This window comes from Esox lucius, chromosome 17, assembly GCF_011004845.1.
Source record: "Esox lucius isolate fEsoLuc1 chromosome 17, fEsoLuc1.pri, whole genome shotgun sequence".
NCBI lineage: Eukaryota > Metazoa > Chordata > Actinopteri > Esociformes > Esocidae > Esox > Esox lucius.
In genome coordinates, this window is record NC_047585.1 from 40,984,068 (window position 1) to 41,002,135 (window position 18,068).

The 18,068-nt window shown below is 40.1% G+C and overlaps 2 protein-coding genes across 5 annotated transcripts; one reads left to right on the forward strand and one right to left on the reverse strand.

Annotated features, from left to right (window-relative positions):
• Nucleotides 1-3,159: 3,159 nt before the first annotated feature.
• arfrp1 (ADP-ribosylation factor related protein 1) lies at nt 3,160-8,139 on the reverse strand. Of its 2 annotated transcripts, XM_010867899.5 has the most exons (8): nt 7,811-8,139; nt 7,549-7,666; nt 7,265-7,352; nt 7,063-7,145; nt 6,528-6,609; nt 6,083-6,153; nt 4,643-4,743; nt 3,160-4,291 (listed from the first exon to the last, which is right to left on the reverse strand). In XM_010867899.5, exons 2-8 carry the CDS (start codon nt 7,639-7,641, stop codon nt 4,204-4,206), a joined length of 606 nt encoding a protein of 201 aa, XP_010866201.1. In that variant the 5' UTR covers nt 7,642-7,666; nt 7,811-8,139; the 3' UTR covers nt 3,160-4,203. The 2 variants fall into 2 exon arrangements, with proteins under 2 accessions (XP_010866201.1, XP_019911144.1); XM_020055585.3 differs by having other exon boundaries at nt 7,549-8,138.
• A 1,267-nt stretch (nt 8,140-9,406) lies between these two features.
• On the forward strand, nt 9,407-18,050 carry LOC105008573 (NACHT, LRR and PYD domains-containing protein 12). Of its 3 annotated transcripts, XM_020055931.3 has the most exons (13): nt 9,407-9,612; nt 9,900-9,982; nt 11,051-11,195; nt 12,000-12,223; nt 12,371-12,505; nt 12,700-12,729; nt 13,532-15,296; nt 15,396-15,569; nt 15,805-15,966; nt 16,305-16,478; nt 16,819-16,983; nt 17,141-17,190; nt 17,382-18,050. In XM_020055931.3, exons 3-13 carry the CDS (start codon nt 11,185-11,187, stop codon nt 18,029-18,031), a joined length of 3,540 nt encoding a protein of 1,179 aa, XP_019911490.2. In that variant the 5' UTR covers nt 9,407-9,612; nt 9,900-9,982; nt 11,051-11,184; the 3' UTR covers nt 18,032-18,050. The 3 variants fall into 3 exon arrangements, with proteins under 3 accessions (XP_019911490.2, XP_010866206.2, XP_012993532.2); XM_010867904.4 differs by lacking the exon at nt 9,900-9,982; XM_013138078.3 differs by lacking the exon at nt 9,900-9,982 and having other exon boundaries at nt 12,374-12,505.
• Nucleotides 18,051-18,068: the final 18 nt, after the last annotated feature.

Below are 18,068 nucleotides of genomic sequence, written 5' to 3' on the forward strand. Positions count from 1 at the left end.
ACTGAAATGTTTCCTAGTAAAATTCACATGTAAGTTATTTAGCTGACACTTGAGCGCATTCATTTTCACAAGTCTTGGTCCTGCATCCAATTCCCCAACCGTGGGTTTTGCAAGCACCTTGCTCCACTCACATGCTCTACATCCCATGTAAATCGCATGCTCTACATCCCATGTAAATCACATGCCCTACATCCCATGTAAATCACATGCTCTACATCCCATGTAAATCACATGCTCTACATCCCATGTAAATCAAAGGTCAGTTGATCCCACCGCACTAGGTTAGTTTCAGTGCATAGAAAATCCAGATAATAGATATGGAATCCAGATAATAGACATGGAATCCAGATAATAGACATGGAATCCAGATAATAGACATGGAATCCAGATAATAGACATGGAATCCAGATAGTAGATATGGTATCCAGATAATAGACATGGAATCCAGATAATAGACACGGAATCCAGATAGTAGATATGGTATCCAGATAAGAGACATGGAATCCAGATAATAGATATGGAATCCAGATAATAGACATGGAATCCAGATAATAGACATGGAATCCAGATAAAAGACATGGAATCCAGATAATAGACATGGAATCCAGATAGTAGATATGGTATCCAGATAATAGACATGGAATCCAGATGATAGACATGGAATCCAGATAGTAGATATGGTATCCAGATAAGAGACATGGAATCCAGATAATAGATATGGAATCCAGATAATAGACATGGAATCCAGATAATAGACATGGAATCCAGATAATAGACATGGTATCCAGATAGTAGATATGGTATCCAGATAAGACACATGCAATCCAGATAATAGATATGGAATCCAGATAATAGACATGGAATCCAGATAATAGACATGGAATCCAGATAGTAGATATGGTATCCAGATAAGAGACATGGAATCCAGATAATAGATATGGAATCCAGATAATAGACATGGAATGTATCACATTGTATTCAGTTGTATATCAATCATATACCGTAAATTAAGAATCTCACATTTGTTGAATTTTGCTTTTATTTAATTTGATTAATTAAATCACTTTTCTGTTTTCTTGATGCTAGTTGGTTTCACATCCCAGAAGTAGTTTATGGGCCAAGACACCTGTACCCATTGTTGAGTTCTTTGTGCAACTATTACAAACGTCAGCTTATTTCAGCAGCTGTTGGCAAAATAATCAGTGGAAGTAACTGGGACATGCGAGGGATGTATAATTAATTTGTTTATGGCCTGCTCCCCTATAAGTAATTATGTACCGCAATGAGCACTGAGAGAAGAAAGCCAGAGGTGGTCAGTCACAACATTGTGACCAAGCATGGAAGACGTCAATGCACCAATTACCCTACCGAGTCCTTGATGTTCCCGTTTCGAGAACCGTGGAGTTTTCGACTAATTGGTTTGACAATGCAGGAAGTTACCAGACACCACATCTCTACATATGAATAATGTGCAACAACAATATAGCGTAGTGGTTTAAGACGCGTCTGTCACATAGGACACCAAGGACTGAATCCAGCCAGGGCAACAACATTCATTCCTTCTAATCCCGGGCCAGTTGAACTAGGCTTGCCTGGTTTCTATTTATACTGTTTGGTTATACCATGATATTAGGCCTTCCCATTATGCTAATCTCTGAGCGAATCCTTCCCGAATCTTCCACCATTGTTTCACAGCCCTCTGGGATCCCCACCCCATACCCTACTACCCTCATTAAACATTGGTGGCACAAGTTCTGGAAGCTTCATAAAAATATAAATTAGTCATGAAAATGATCCTTGGATCCCCAAGCTCAGGGAAACCTTAGTCAAGGACTCTCAGTTAATTTTTTTTAGCTCTGGGAAACCTTAGTCAAGGACTCCCTGTTTTTTGAGCTCATGGAAACAATAAATCTTGCTAAGATTCTCATCCTCCAAGGACAAGCCACTGATCCTTCTGTCACCCACATGTAATATATTGTTGTTCATTAGTTTTAATAGGACAGTAAGGAGAAAGAGTACAGCTGTTGATCAGCCTCTCTTACTTAACACTAAAAATTTAAGACAAACATACTGTTTACAAAAATCTTAATATAGGCCATTAGGCCCAAGTGACCTGTTTAAATGTTTTAAGTGTGTGATTGTGTGAGAACAGATAGATTTTTTGGAAATAAGTCCCTGGCTAGTGTCACCAAAACCTGTTCAAACTTTTTGATGAGGACGACCAGTTTCATAATGACTAGAGAGAGTGAAAGCCAGATTGAGAAGATTTCAACTGCATACTCCTCAAGTTCTGAGTAGTCGCACTTCTGATCTTATCCTGTGCACACACGGACTATCGACATCACTGGATGGGTGAGAGACAATCCTCTTGGACCTGCAGGAGGCCCTCTAGAGACATGTTGATGTTGTCATCCAGTTCCGGAAGAAATTAAGAGCTCATTGGACCTTTTTCTTTCCTTTCCAAAAAAGTTGAAAATTGAGTCATGAAACTGGACCCCGCTAGGACTTCCTGTTCCTAAGTTCTAACATAGACAAGACAGGTTTTTGATGTGGTTCTCAGCAACCAAACTGGGCTACAAGCAAATGACCTCCTTACACTCAGTATAGAAACGGTGTTGAAATGTAAAGGTACTGTAGGGATGCCTTGCTTTATTTCTTTAATAAAGGGGTTCAATTACTGTTAAAGTGATGAATAGGAACAATGGTCAAATATTGCTCAAGAGAAGTACTTTTTCTACACAGTTTTAAACTCAAATTTGAATGATCATTGAATGACATTTTGTGAATATCTTTTTTTCTTTTTATAAATGCTTTCTATAATCTCATTATATAGGAAAAACAAATTACATTTTGTAATCTTACCTCAAAAACAATGTTACACTATGCATAATAACACTATACATGGCACACCAAGCCCTGGCGACAAGGGTTCTTATCCCATACCTTCACAGGACACTAACCCCAAGCGAAAATGGTTCTTATCCCACACCCTCATGAGGTTTTCACCCTTTTCTCACCAACTTACCACTCTCGTCAAAATGTTTTCAAAACTTTGAATTCCGATCTAAGACAAACACATTTCATATTATTTACTTTTATTGTACTTTATCACACTTGAAGTTGAGGAAGCAAAGAGCATGTCAAAGAAAACTTGAATAATAAACTGAATAATCCTGTTTATTACATAATCTTTTCCATGTGTTTAAAATGTTTTCAGCCTGATCGGTTACATTACTTATGCTACCAGGTTAAAGAGTAAAAAGGATCTGTGTCCCAAATTGCACCCTAATACCCACAGAGTGCACAAAAATATAGGCACTCAATAACGATTAGGAGTCATTGGTACTCAATCATAGACAAACCCACACGTCATTGCTAACTATGACAGGTCATATGAATGGGCAGTGATTGATCGATCATTGACCCACTGTCAAAATTATTTTACATTTAGTGTTTTTGCATAATATGAAATCACACCACACAGCTGTGTCAAGGTCCATCCTCAAACTGATAACCCCCAAAAATACAAATGGCATTGATATTTCCTTGAGAGAATTGTGTCGTCGTCCCCCCCCTTAAAACAGACTAATTAGTATCATTGGGTTGAGTAAAATAAAATCCATATTCAGAGAACAGGAGCAAAACTAGGATCTCTGTCCATATAAAGTCAGTAATTCTCTTCTACTCTGGGGGGCTTCAGGAATTAGGACCAAGAAGTTACAGTACTGAAGGGATAGCTTGAGAGAGATTTTATCCATTCGATGACAATGTCATAGTTTCATAAGACACAGGCAATTCACACTTTAGCTGTGGCCAAAATACTGCCTCAAAAAGCGTTTCACCTCCGTCAGAGTGCATTTCCAAACAACACACATTAAATCGACTGTATCCTCAACTGTTAATCCCTGATACCAAGACATATACGAGAAGACTTGCATTCACAGCACTAAAGCAAGCAAAGAGAGCGGGAGAAAAGTCATTAGCAAAATCAGCTGCTTGGATAGAGTCCACCTTCTCCATCTACTGTCAAACTGTAGCAAAACGGGTGCTTGGACTGTGTTCATTAGAGCAGAACGTTTCACTTGAAGACTGTTGAAATTGTACTGGCAGACCCTTGTTGTTTCAGTCCTGTTTAGACCATTTGGTGCCTAATGAACACAGCCCTGTGGTGGGAGCTTCGGAAGGGGGAGGACACGGCTAGTTCTATGTGATGTCCTTCTGTCTCGGAGGCCTGTGAATGTTTCTGATTACGCACTTCACCATCCACTCAATACCTTCGTTCACCCCCTGCCTGAGAGAGAGAGAGACACAGAGAGACAGAGAGACAGAGAGACAGAGCGACAGAGAGACAGAGTTCATTATCAGCAAATAGTGCTCTGGCTCTTAAAGTTAAGATGATATAAAGAGATGCAGTCTGGAATTTTAAGCACAACAAATTCCTACAATTGTACATTTGGAGTGGAACACACACATTTGCAATTTGTTCGAACATGTAATTTGGTAAATTTTTTTATAGTTACCAGAGAATCAAAAACCTGCTTGGACAATATTACATAAAAGTGCAAGTTACTCTGGATAAGAACATCTGCTAAATAAATACAATTTGAGAAACCCTAGGACAAAGAGAAAACATTAGTCTTACCCAGTTAGGGCTGTGCAAGGCTGAACCAGACAATCTCGTTTCCCAATCTTTGGAGCACAGTCGCTAAAAGCGGTTTTGATGTCTGGCACGGACATACAGTCCTAGGGGGAAAACACATACGTATGCATGACCCAGCAAGAGACAGGCCTCTCCGAACATTTCAATCACACAGAGAAAAGTGAGCAAATACAGATCTTTTTAAAAATTATTTTAAACCTAAGACTTTGACAGCAACACAGCAGGGATGCGGATGGAAATTAATAAAACATTTTGGTTGACAAAAATAACTGAATATTAATAAGTAGTATTAAAATGCCTATCTAAATTTATAAAATATGATGATATACCATGACGTTTAAACGTTGAACATCAAAGCAGTAGTAGTATGGCGGCCCAATTAGTCAGGATGACACAATATCACATTTTTGTAAATATTTGATTATATATTTTCATGTGACAACACTGAAGAAAAATGTAACACACCTGCTCCCCAAATGTAACACACCTGCTCCCCAAATGTAACACACCTGAGACCTTGTAACACTGAGTCACACGACACCAGGGAGGGGAAATGGCTAATTGGGCCCAATTTGGACATTTTCACTTATTTCACTTGTTGCCAGCAGTTTAGACATTAATGGCTGTGTGTTGTGTTATTTTGAGAGGACAAATGTACACTGTTATACAAGCTGTACACTCACTACTGTACATTGTAGCAAAAATGTCATTTCTTCAATGTTGTCAAATGGAAAGTTATAATCAAATATTTACAAAATGTGAGGGGTGTACTCACTTTTGTGTGATACTGTATACTGCATAGCCTACTGTTACACTGCCAAGCCTTTACCACTATCACATTAGTGGATGACAGTTAACTAATTCAGGGGAAGATGGAATATATTTACTACAGTAAATTAATGTTACCTACGAAAAACATTTACGCTATGTAAAGTTAGGCTTTGGAATCTAAAGCTGGTTGAGATTGCAGTAAACAGTGAGCTAAGCAAATAGCTGTATTGCTGGGCTAACTCTTTCATCCAATAAAATAAAGAACTTTAGATAAATATTTGGTCTTCTTGTACTGTAGCTGAATTTCTTCCTCCATATGCACGCTCACGCTTTTCTCACGAACGGCCAATGTTAGAAGGACACCCACTCGTTTGTGTGTTATGTAGTAGCACTCATGTTGTGTTGGTAGTTTTTGAAAACATATTTCGGTGAACCGACTACTATTCGAATAATAACACACAGTACTCGGATAGTAAAATCTTGTCCAACGCACATCCCTACAACACAGTACGCTGAGATTTGGCAATGAGAGATGGGTAACTACTCTTTTGCAATCACAGAGATAAAATTGTTTCGGCTGGCAACAGGCTTTGCCATGTTATTGTTTACAGAGGCACGGTCTTCAAAGCCACCACCAACAAGATGGTATACCTCCACGTCTTGCTTGTTGGCGAGCACCAAGAGAGGAACGCCCTCCAGAACATCGCTGCTGATCATTTTCTCTAGGAAAAACGAGAACAGTGCTGTCAGTCCAAGCTTTGTTTCAATTATCTAATCTTCTGCCAGCTTGCTCAAACAAAGCTTACTGGACCTGCTGCTGACATGCACAATGGGTTGATGCACAGCAACTGTATTAACAATGAATGAAATACTAAAAGATAACGAGTGAAATATCCCTTTAAAGTCAACTGATTGGTGTGAGGAGGGACTCGTCTTTCTCAAACCAACTGATCCTTTTTACATCCATGAAGTGGGGCAAACATTTCAGCTGGTCAAGCAAACTACAGCCAATGACATGGAAAAAGTCTACAGCATAAACCTTGTGGATATTTGACGTTCTTCGCTGAATTCCTCAGGGCAACGCGGAGCAACTCACCAAAGGCCTCTTTCGATTCCGACAGCCGCTCCTCATCAGTGGAGTCGATGACGTAAATCACCCCGTGGGACTCTGCGTAGTACTGTAGAGGTACAGCCAGAACAAAACGGCATTTCAGCGGTTCAAACTCAAAACACCACCCTGACCATACAGAACCCAGCACACTGTCACCTACATTGTTATTGTCATTCTTGTGTCATCACACGCAACGTCAAGTGTCATTATAAATGGGGACAACTGATGGCAACCCCCACTAAGTAACCACTCATTTAGTAATGACACAGCATTTCAATTCAAGGTCATAACTTTAGCATTGGGAGATAAGGAGGTAACTTAAGGTTTGTCCGCACAGAGGAAAAACTGACTTACGACTTGTCTATCACAGTCTCCTCTGTGCATATTTTATTTATCTATTTTTGTCTATTAAATCCTATTAATATTACTTATTCACGTATCCAGCATTTCTCTAGTAAGGACATGAGTTAATTCCTGTGGACAGTTGTGTTTCGGTGAGTGTAATCTAGTCAATGCTCACTTTGTCCCAAAGAGACTGGAGCTCTTCTTGGCCACCAAGGTCCCAGAACATTAGACGAGCCTTGCCGACGTCAATTGTGCCAACTGTGTGGAGAAAAGGCAGAACATAAGACAATGGCTTGGACTCATGAACAGCAATCTGATACAACTGAATGAGATAAGCGAGATAACAGCATGTTGGCTCTTGCTGCTTGCATACTTACTGTTGAGTCCAACAGTGGTGGTGATTTTGGTCAAATTCATTCCCTTATAGTTCTTACTGAACTTTGTCTTGGTTTGCTCCAAGAAGGTCTGTGGTGTAAAATAACTATTAATAACACAAGCATTTTATTTCGCCATAAACGACAAAAGAGAACAAAAAGTACAGTAAGGGCAACTTACAGTACCAACGAGCGAACGTTACAGCTCTGTACCGTATAACTTGGTCCTGTATAGTTAGCCAACTACAGTATTGCGAAGCTGAATATAGCAAAACTAAGAGACTTACCGTTTTTCCTGCATTGTCCAGTCCCAGGATCAAGATGCAATATTCGTCTTTTTGGAACACGTATTTGTATAGACCAGATAATAAGGTGTACATCTTCGGATAGTAAAACAAACACTACCTGAGGCGCAAGGTTAGAGAGAAATTACATCGTGGAAAGATTTGGCTATGTGGAAAGTCACTTTAGCAAGTCAAGTTAGCTACTGAAGCGACTGTCATAATACGATGTTTGTGGTTTCAAACGCGCAAGTACCTACTTACTCACTCGTTAGTAATCGACACTAGCTTGATGACTGACCCAGCCATTAGACATTTAAAGGAAATATAATGCGCAAATCAAAGCGCAAATACCTAGCTAGCATGCTAATGCTAGTTTATCTTGGTCAAGCTAGCTAGCTACAAACAACTAGTACTGCTGCTGACGTCGAGGATAACATTCGATTTGCTAGCGAACAACTTTTAGTTATTCACAAATCGCATAAGGAACTCGACAAAATATATATTTGTCGCTTTAGGTGTAAACACAGTCGCCATCTGTATTTAGGAAGTAGCTGGTAAAGCAACGCATTGTGGGACATGAAGTGTTCAATGCTATTTCCCAGAATGCATGTCAGTTAGTGGTGGGAAGTTCGACTCACTTTACTGATCCGGATCTTTTCGAATCGTTCAGTGAAAAGAGCTTTTGACTAATTTCGTTCATTTGAGTCAAACGTCTGACTGCAGGCCAAGAGGCAATAATTATTGTACAAAAAACGCACAAGCTCAACTCAGTGTCCAGTGTCAAAATCAAGAAGCACAATCAAAATTCAATTTAGATCAAAATAAATTATTAGAGAAAAGTAATAAAGGTTAAATTACATTACTTTACATTACATCCAACACTACTGTTGTTTGCTCCTTGGGGTTTAAGGCAGAGTGTCTCTGTAAAGCACTTTGTGACAACTGCTGTTGTAAAAAGGGCTTTATAAATACATTTGATTGATTGATTGATTTATTCTATCATTACAATTTTTAAAATGTACCAATACTACTATTTTAATCTAATAGATGATAATAGACCAAAATCCTTTTTGGTGTAGACATGTACATAATCACTTGACAGCTGAATAACAGCCTACTGTCCTAATATTTATTGTCGCTAACGTTTCTTTCTTTGGAACATGAAGGATAATGATAAATGAGATGTATCATTAGCAAATGTGAATGCTCAAATGGAAGGCAGAGGGTGAAATACATGGTGTTAATTTATCAGATTGGTAACACCTGTCAAACCCATAAGTCACCAAATATTGAAAGTAGTGGGGAAAGAATTGCACATGTGTGTGTTTTAGGTGAAACCAGAAATAAAAACTTTTGCCAGTCCCCATGAGGCAAAACTCAATTTTCGGCTCAGGGTTTAGGTTTAGGGTCCAACTTACAATTCATTTTAGAGTTAGAATTGAGGTTACTTTAAGGTCCAGGCATTGTTGGTTAAGGTTAGGCATTACATCTAGGTAAAGTTTAGGCATAAATGTTACTTTGTTGAGGCTAAGGTTAGGGTTAGGTTAAGGTTAAGGTAAGGTTATGGTTAGAGTAAGGGTTAGGTTTAGGGTTAAGATTAGGGCAAGGGAACATGCAATTTCTATTTTCTGGTCCCCATGAGGATAGCCATACAAACTTAAGAATGTGAGAGAGAATGTGTTTGTGTTTGTGTACTGGTTTCTTTTCATTTTCAAGAAACAAATTTAGCCAGTGTTACTCCAGAGTGTTTGTTTTGGATTTAGAGGTTTTTGATTAAAAAAAACTCCTGAAAAGTAATTTAAAATGTGGCGTGTATGTGTTAGAAAGTGTGTGGGTGAAAAAGGGAGAGGTTTAAAATGAAGATAAGACTTGACGCAAGGACTGACTGTGGATAAGAACAGTAATTTACAACTTGACAGTAAATGAAACTGTAAGTGTTGGGAGGAGTCTCTGTGGTTTTATTTACTGTACAGGAAGAAAAGATGCCTCTGACCCTACCCCCAAGGAACAACTTTTAGACAAACACAGAGGGAAGCGAGCAGATCATATCAATGTACTGTACAGTTGGTAAGTTGTTTTCTTTTAATGAGAAATATTGTTTTGATTTACCAGAATTCGCTATAGCCTGAGCTAGCTAATGTCAAATCAGTTGTAGGCGCTTTGGGAGCCATTTATTGGCCAAAATATTTTTTTGTTGTTGTCCACAATATATAGTGTTACCGATTATAGGACATTAGCATGACAATGTAGTACAAAATTCCTACAATATAGTACAATCATCATCTTTCATTTTGAGTGTTAGTACTCCAGATATCATAGCAGAGGATTTTCTAATTGTTTTCTGTGATTGCAAGGACACATTTGACAACTAACCAGTGGGTCTAACGATAGACAGTGGAAGTGCTACTGCAAGCATTTTTTTCTCATAAAACAACGGGTATGTAAACCTTGAAAGGAATGGTAGGTGTGTTTTGGAGTATACTAGTGGACCAGATAAGAAGAAGTATAAAACCTGTTTGTCAAGTGGGCCTCAGCACTCCAAATTCCAATTTGACAAAACTAGAAGTACTGGTATGACTGCCCACACTATGGTTGTGTTACCATCAGTTGATATAACTGTTATGTGGGTTCCCAGCTTTTCACCACGTGTTCATGCCATTGCAGATATCCTCAGATTAATTGTTCTTCAAAAGTGGTGGAAGTAAATTCAGGGTTGGAAACTAGTTGTTCTTCAAAAGTGGTGGAAGTAAATTCAGGGTTGGAAACTATTCAAATGGACATCCTATTCTCTTAGGTAAACACAGTATACACACACAAACTTTATTTTTCGCCACCTCACACAATTGGTCAATGTGAACGTGGTGAATAACCTTTGAGCTAACAAGCATCACTTAATATACACACATTCTCCGCAACTTTCTGTAGGTTCCCCAACCAGCAGATATACTGGTTTTCAGGGGATATAGAAAGAGTAATGCAAAAACAAGTTTGTCTCTCCAAGCTCAAAGGCAGCATCTCATTTGGTCATTGTAATCATTGCCGTCACATTGTCAAAACAAAGATGTCCAGGGACATTTGTGGACCTAGAAACCAACTAGACATGGGGGAACCAGTGGAAGACTTGTTTTTGTGGACACAGATTCAGCCTAGTCTAGGACTAAACAAGTCTCTATTGAGCTTGATTATTTTTTAGGGGTTCCCTACTTTTAGGGGTTTGGGGTAAGGGGCATGCATGAGGGGCCATAGGAGAGAATGTGAGGAGGGAGGCAGCATTTACTGAGTTATTCATTGTGAAATACTTATTGACATTAACTGAAAACCAAACATTCACAATGCTTTAATTTGAAAACAACACCGTGGGCGTAGTTGAAGACATTCCATTCTTTATCATCATATTGGTGCTCACGCTGTTGCTTAGTGTTTCCTTAAACCTCTGAGGATCTGGAGATCTTTGCTTTGTATCTTTGATGTACTGGGATCCCACTGAGAGCGTCATTTTCTACAGCCTTACAAGCCTCTCTGCAGCCTGGGCCATTTTGAAGGCACTTATTTCGCAGTGTCACCGATATTGTGGAGAAGATGGTGGGGACCTGCTTAAACCAAGGAGCCTACTAAATATCCAGAGTGGAATCTGCTGGGATGGAAATGAGGTGGGTTGAAGGGTACTGAGGAAGAGAAAATATAGATGGTCAATGTGTTTGGATGAAACGACAAAATGTTACTCATCATAGGCCGTATTGATTGTGGAATGCACCTGATGGCACAGCACAGTACAACACAGTACAACACAGCACAAAGACAGGACAAGGACAACACAACACATCACAAAGACAGGACAAGCACAGTACAACACAGCACAACACAGTACAAAGACAGGACAAGCACAGCACAACACAGTACAACACAGTACAAAGACAGGACAAGCACAGCACAACACAGTACAAAGACAGGGCAAGCACAGCACAACACAGTACAAAGACAGGACAACACAGTACAAAGACAGGACAAGGACCGCACAACACAACACAAAGACAGGACAAGCACAGCACAACACAGTACAAAGACAGGACAAGCACAGCACAACACAGCACAACACAGTACAAAGACAGGACAAGCACAGCACAACACAACACAGTACAAAGACAGGGCAAGCACAGCACAACACCGCACAAAGACAGGACAAGCACAGCACAACACAGTACAAGGACTGGACAACACAGCACAAAGACAGGACAAGGACTGGACAACACAGCACAACACAGCACAAAGACAGGACAACACAGCACAAGGACAAGCTTTCCTTTTTGGCCTATGTTGTCATGTCCTGCGCTAGCTTTAGACTTTCTATCCTGTGGCAACGCCAGTGAATAAAGCTACAACGACAAGTGATGGAAACGTGAACCTGACACACCCACGCACACACCTGAGTGTCTTCTCTTTCTCCCTCTCTGCAGTGAATGGAGCTGGAGGGCACGTGAGACTGGGCATCAGTCCAGCTGTTCAGTGTGTGGCCAGGGACTGGCAAACCCAGTCTCTTTGAACTGTGGACACAGAGCGTGCCAACAGTGTGTCAGCTTCCATTGGGACCAGCCTGGTCCACCAGGGGATCCTGGATGCCCCCGGTGTGGAAAGAGATCCAGAACACACCCTGAACCGAATCTACATCTGCAAAATCTTGGTATTAAAAACCAACACAGTGAAATTGCTTTTAAAAACCACTTTCTGTAAAGATTTAATGGATTAAGTTTTTGGCATTTAGTAGTTTGCCAACCACTTTCTAATCACTACCATGCCCATCTGGTTCTGTTTGTCCATCTATTAAAAGAAGACCAGCATGAAAAGAAACATGGAGCAGCTTCAGTCCCTAACTCCATTAGTGCCCGGGATGGAGGCACCGTCATTGCACCATTTATCTATAACTCCACAGTGAGGGACATCGTCATCACTTTGCCAAAAACAGGTGAACACTTTTAATCACTTACACATCTGAGGTGGATATGAACAGATACAAATTATAGTGAAACAACTCAGGTTAGATGTTATGTTGTGTTTTTCTGCTAGCTGATATTTCATATGATATATTTACTATTTAGTAATATTCAGAACTGTATGTTTCTAATTAGCGTCATTATTTATTTATTTATTTATTTTTAGAAGCACCACAAAGCAGTTCCACTCAAAAATGGTAAGACATCAGTTTTTGCAAATGTATTTGTAGTTATAATTCCTTAGTCTTGGTTAACCCAGAACACTGGCTTTACTTGATCAGTTGCTTAATTAAGGTCTGGGTATATGCATTTTATAAGAGATAAATGCTAGAAAGTGGTGTGGAAGTGAAATAAGGAGCGTCACCCTTTCTTTAAAAGTTAGGGCCTTATTTTCCCTCCCCTACTAAAATTATTGAAATGCATCTGGAAACATCTGTAAAATCATGCTTTGTTAAAAATGACCAGTGAATGAAAAACCAGACAGCATAACTACTGCTGTTTGTTGTTCTATGCATCCAGACTGATTCCTCCAGTTTGCACACAGAATCTTTACAACAAACATTATGCAATTTTATTGAGAAATCTTCAGAGAGTAAACTGATAACCATTCATTAATGATGAGTGTGAGAAAATAAAACTGACAGCAGTGATTGTTGGACTACTTTAACTTGGTCTCCCTCTCTTTTGTCTTTGTTCTCCCTCCAGTGAGTTGGGTATCTATCTATTAGACCAGCCTCGGTCTACCACACAACCTGGTTTTGGGCCCCCGGCTCGTGCATTCAACACAACACACACAGTGTATTTTGATGTTTTAATTTAACATATAATATAATATAATTACAGTTCGCTAGAGCAGTACTCTCCTCTTGAAAATGTTATATGAAATACATTTGATGTGTTCTTTGAGAAACATAGTTGTCTTATTGAAAAGAAGGTTATGATATGGGATATGTTGCTTTAAGTCCTAACCTTATCTGACTGTTTGCATTTCATTGTAGTGAATGATATTCAGAAGACATATAAAACCAGCCTGAGGAAGAAGTTTGGATTTGTGTTAGAAGGCTCTGCAGTCGATCGAACGGCTCTTGATAAGATTTACACCCAGCTCTACATCACTCAGGGCGAGAGTGAAGGGGTTAATAAAGAACATGAGGTTCGGAGGATTGAATACACGTCCAGGAGAAAAGCATCACTAGACACTCCTATTGACTGCAATGACATTTTCGAACCCTCACGTGGAGAAGATGAACACATCAGAACTGTGCTGACCACAGGCATCGCTGGAATCGGAAAGACCGTCTCCGTGAAGAAATTCATTGTGGACTGGGCAGAAGGCCGAGCCAATCCAGATGTAGACTTCATCTTTGTGCTTCCTTTCCGGGAGTTAAATCTTATTAAAAACCAATGCAGTCTTCATGGTCTTTTAAATGGTTTTCACCCTGAACTTTCAGAAATTAAAGATGCAAAGCAGTATACTGCCTGTAAGGTTCTATTCATCTTCGATGGTCTGGATGAAAGCCGACTTCCTTTGGATTTCCAAAATAACCAGACCCTTTTGGATATCACACACACGTCATTGGTAGACGAGTTGCTGACTAACCTTATCAAAGGGAACCTGTTTCCCAAAGCACACGTCTGGATAACTTCGAGACCAGCAGCAGCCAGTAAGATCCCCCGTGACATGGTCTGTCTAACGACAGAAATACGAGGGTTCACTGACACACAAAGAGAAGAATACTTTAAGAAGAGGTTCGGTGAAGAGAAACTAGCCAACAAAATAATCTCACATGTGAAGACCTCACGGAGCCTTCATATCATGTGCCACATACCAGTCTTTTGTTGGATCACTGCAAAGGTTCTGGAGAACGTGTATCGGGAGCAAAGATATGAGAGTGGAGAGATCCTTACTACTCTGACGGAGATGTATGCTCGCCTCACTGTCATTCAGGTTAACATAGCAAATGAAAAGTATCATGGCACAAACGAAAGAGATAAAAGGAAAATCTTGGAAAGAAATAGAGTCTTAATTTTGAACCTAGCACAATTGGCATTTGAACAACTGCAAGAAGGCAATATCATATTTGATGAGGAAGACCTGGGAAACTGTGGTATTAATGTCAGTGAAGACTCAACATACTCTGAGTTTTGCACAGAATTCCTTAAAGAGGAGTGTGGGTTGTACAGAAAGGTCTACTGCTTTGTGCACTTGACATTTCAGGAGTTCCTTGCTGCACTGTATGTCTTTCACTGCTGTGTGAGCAACAACATCAAGGCCCTGGAGTCTTTCCTAGATAATGTGTCTGCAGAGCTTCCCCTCCATGAGTTGCTGAAGATGATTGTGGATAAAGCCTCGGAGAGTGAAAATGGACATCTGGACCTCTTCTTGCGCTTCCTTGTTGGCATCTCATTGGAATCCAATCAGAGACTGTTGCAAGGCATACTGCCAAAAACAAAGATCAGCTCAAAGACTATTGAGGAGATTAGGCAATATCTCAAGAATCCTGGTTCCCATAATATCTCACCTAGAGGCTACATCAACCTTTTCCTCTGTTTGACTGAGATGAAGGACAATTCGGTTCAGGAGGATGTTCATAAGTTACTTAAATCCGAAGAAGAGCTGTCGCCTGCTGACTGCTCAGCCCTGGCCTATGTGCTTCTGATGTCGGAGGAGGTCCTGGATGAGTTTAACCTGATGAGATATAACACATCAGAGGAGGGGCATGACAGACTAGTGCCAGCAGTGAAAAACTGCAGAAAGGCAGTGTATGTTTCAAGTTAAACATTTTGGCGTAGCATCAAGGCTCAATAATGAAATGGTTTGCACAACATCAGACCGTGATATTATGTCCTTGATTTCTGCAGACTGACTGGCTACACACTCTCGAATCAGGTCAGTGACACACTGGCATCTGTTCTCCAATCTGCATATTCACCACTGAGGGACTTGGACCTGACGAACAGTGAGCTGTATGATGATGGAGAGGTCATACTCTTTGTTGGATTGGAGCAGCCTCACTGCAAACTAGAGACACTGAGGTCAGTGAAGTCACGTCATTGGTTCTACTGAAACATTCTTTGGAATCGTTGTTCAGGTGAAATGTAACCCAATTGTTCATGTAGCATTATTTCAATTTTTTGCCTGGTGTTATATGTGGATCCCCAGAAATCCCCCAAACCTTTACGAATGATGATCGTATTGCCAATATCTTAAGTATATTTTTGGAAAATCAGTCTGCATGTGTTTTAATAATACCTTCTTACACATGTATAGACTTGCTGGTTGTGGCCTCACTGGGGAGTCTTGTGAAATACTGGTCTCTCTTAAGTTATCCCTTATTGAGTTGGACCTGAGTTACAACAGACTGCATGATTATGGAATGAAGCTGCTGGCTGCGGGATTGATGAGCCCACACTGGAAACTGGAGAAACTGAGGTAATTCATTTTGTGATTTACCCTTTATTACAGCTACTTGTTTCCCTGTGTGTTGTAATACAATGTTTTATTACAGCTACTGGTTTCCCTGTGTGTTGTAATACAATGTTTTATTACAGCTACTTGTTTCCCTGTGTGTTATAATACAATGTTTTATTACAGCTACTTGTTTCCCTGTGTGTTATAATACAATGTTTTATTACAGCTACTTGTTTCCCTGTGTGTTATAATACAATGTTTTATTACAGCTACTGGTTTCCCTGTGTGTTATAATAAAACATTTTATTACAGCTACTGGTTTCCCTGTGTGTTGTAATACCATGTTTGCTCTCATTTAGGCTGAATCGGTGTTGTCTGACAGCGGACTGCTGTGAAGAATTGGCCTCGGCTCTCAGTTCAACCTCCTCTCATCTGAGAGAGCTGGACCTGAGTCACAATGACCTGCAGGATTCAGGAGTGAAGCGGCTCTCTGATGGATTAGGGAATCAAAACTGTAGACTAGAAAAACTGAGGTCAGTAGATACAAACGTATGTACTGTATATCAGGGGGGAAAACAACTTTATACCTAGCACTAACACTTATGTACCAGTTTCTACTTTAGGTGCTTTATATAAAAATATATATATATTTGCAATGACTCTCTGTCCAACATAATCCTAATTGATTATGTTGGACTCTCAACCAGAGACGTTCAGTCTTTGGCTGAGAGCATATGCTAAATAACCATGAACAAATGTAAATCTATTAACAATCTTCTATCTCTGAAAAGTGAAGGTAATTAATATATAAACTCATGTTAACCAGAAGCTGCATCTGTCGATTTTTAAAACCCAGATGGCTTCTTTCTGCAGGCTGTCATTATGTAAAGTCACAGAGGAAGGCTGTGCTGATCTAGCTTCAGCACTGAGTTCAAATCCCTCCTATCTGAAAGAGCTTGACCTGAGCTTCAATCACCCTGGAGACTTAGGAGTGAAGCTGCTCTCTGCTAAACTGGAGAGTACCCAATGTATAGTCAGGTAAGTGTTGTAAATCTGTGCAAATGTTTCTAACACTGTTTCATTTCACATGCATATTTCTCTCAATTCTGAAATACAACTGACTACTGATCATGTGTTAATTCCTGAGGGAACACTTGATGTTAACTCATTGTCCTTTCCTTTGGTCTTCCCACAGTCTGGACCATAATGAAATAATCTGGGTTGAACCACAGCTGCTTAAGAAATGTACTTTTTTTGTTGTTTTTTCTTTCTTTGGTCAATATACTAAATACATTCTTTACTAACATAAATGTGTACCTGACTCTATACTTTAGTGACATGATGGTTCAGGTCCCACCCATAACAAACACACAGTCACAAAGTTTTCTGTCCGTTTTCTGTCTGTCCTTTTCTCTAATTGCTCCTTCTACCCACAGATGTTATTCAACCCACACTAAACCTGAACACAGTGAGCAGATCCCTATCTCTGTCTCAAGAAAACAGACAGGTGACAGGGGTTCAACAGCAGCAGCAGTATCCCGATCACCCAGAGAGGTTTGACTGTCCACAGGCGCTGTGTACAGAGGGTCTGACTGGGCGCCATTACTGGGAGGCCGAGGGCCGTGGCCACCTGACTGTCATAGGAGTGGCATATGAAGGAATCAGCAGAAAGGGACACGGACGTGTCAGTAAGCTTGGATGCAATGACGCTTCCTGGTGTCTTGCTTCTTCCAAACACCATTACTCTGCCGACTACAATAATAAAACCACTAAAATAATCGTGCCCCCAAAACTTGCTATGCAAAATAAGAGGATAGGTGTGTTTTTGGATTGTTCTGCTGGAACTGTCTCCTTCTATGAGGCCTCCACCCAACCTCTGACCCACCTGTACACGTTCTGCACCCAGTTCACCGAGCCACTCTATCCGGTGTTTGGAATAGAGACGGCAAACTCCTCCATTTCTTTTGGAGTTGCGACTAATCCTGTGGAGGCTAAAAGGCCATCATTTAATGAGTTTAGTGAATTAGGCGGTATTTCTATAAGTGACGGATTTCTTCACACAAATATTTTCCATTACATAAACTGAAGGAGCACAAATGTTTAAGTATTGTTAGTTTGATAGA

Coding starts and splice junctions, on each gene's coding strand:
- arfrp1 (XM_010867899.5), bottom strand. CDS start 7,641: ATGTACACCTTATTATCTGGTCTATACAAATACGTGTTCCAAAAAGAC. Junction 6,610..7,062: donor TCCAGTCTCTTTGGGACAAA/GTGAGCATTGAC, acceptor GTACCTCTACAG/TACTACGCAGAGTCCCACGG. Junction 6,154..6,527: donor GGAATCGAAAGAGGCCTTTG/GTGAGTTGCTCC, acceptor CGTTTTTCCTAG/AGAAAATGATCAGCAGCGAT.
- LOC105008573 (XM_020055931.3), top strand. Junction 12,506..12,699: donor CATCACTTTGCCAAAAACAG/GTGAACACTTTT, acceptor ATTTATTTTTAG/AAGCACCACAAAGCAGTTCC. Junction 16,984..17,140: donor AGTACCCAATGTATAGTCAG/GTAAGTGTTGTA, acceptor GTCTTCCCACAG/TCTGGACCATAATGAAATAA.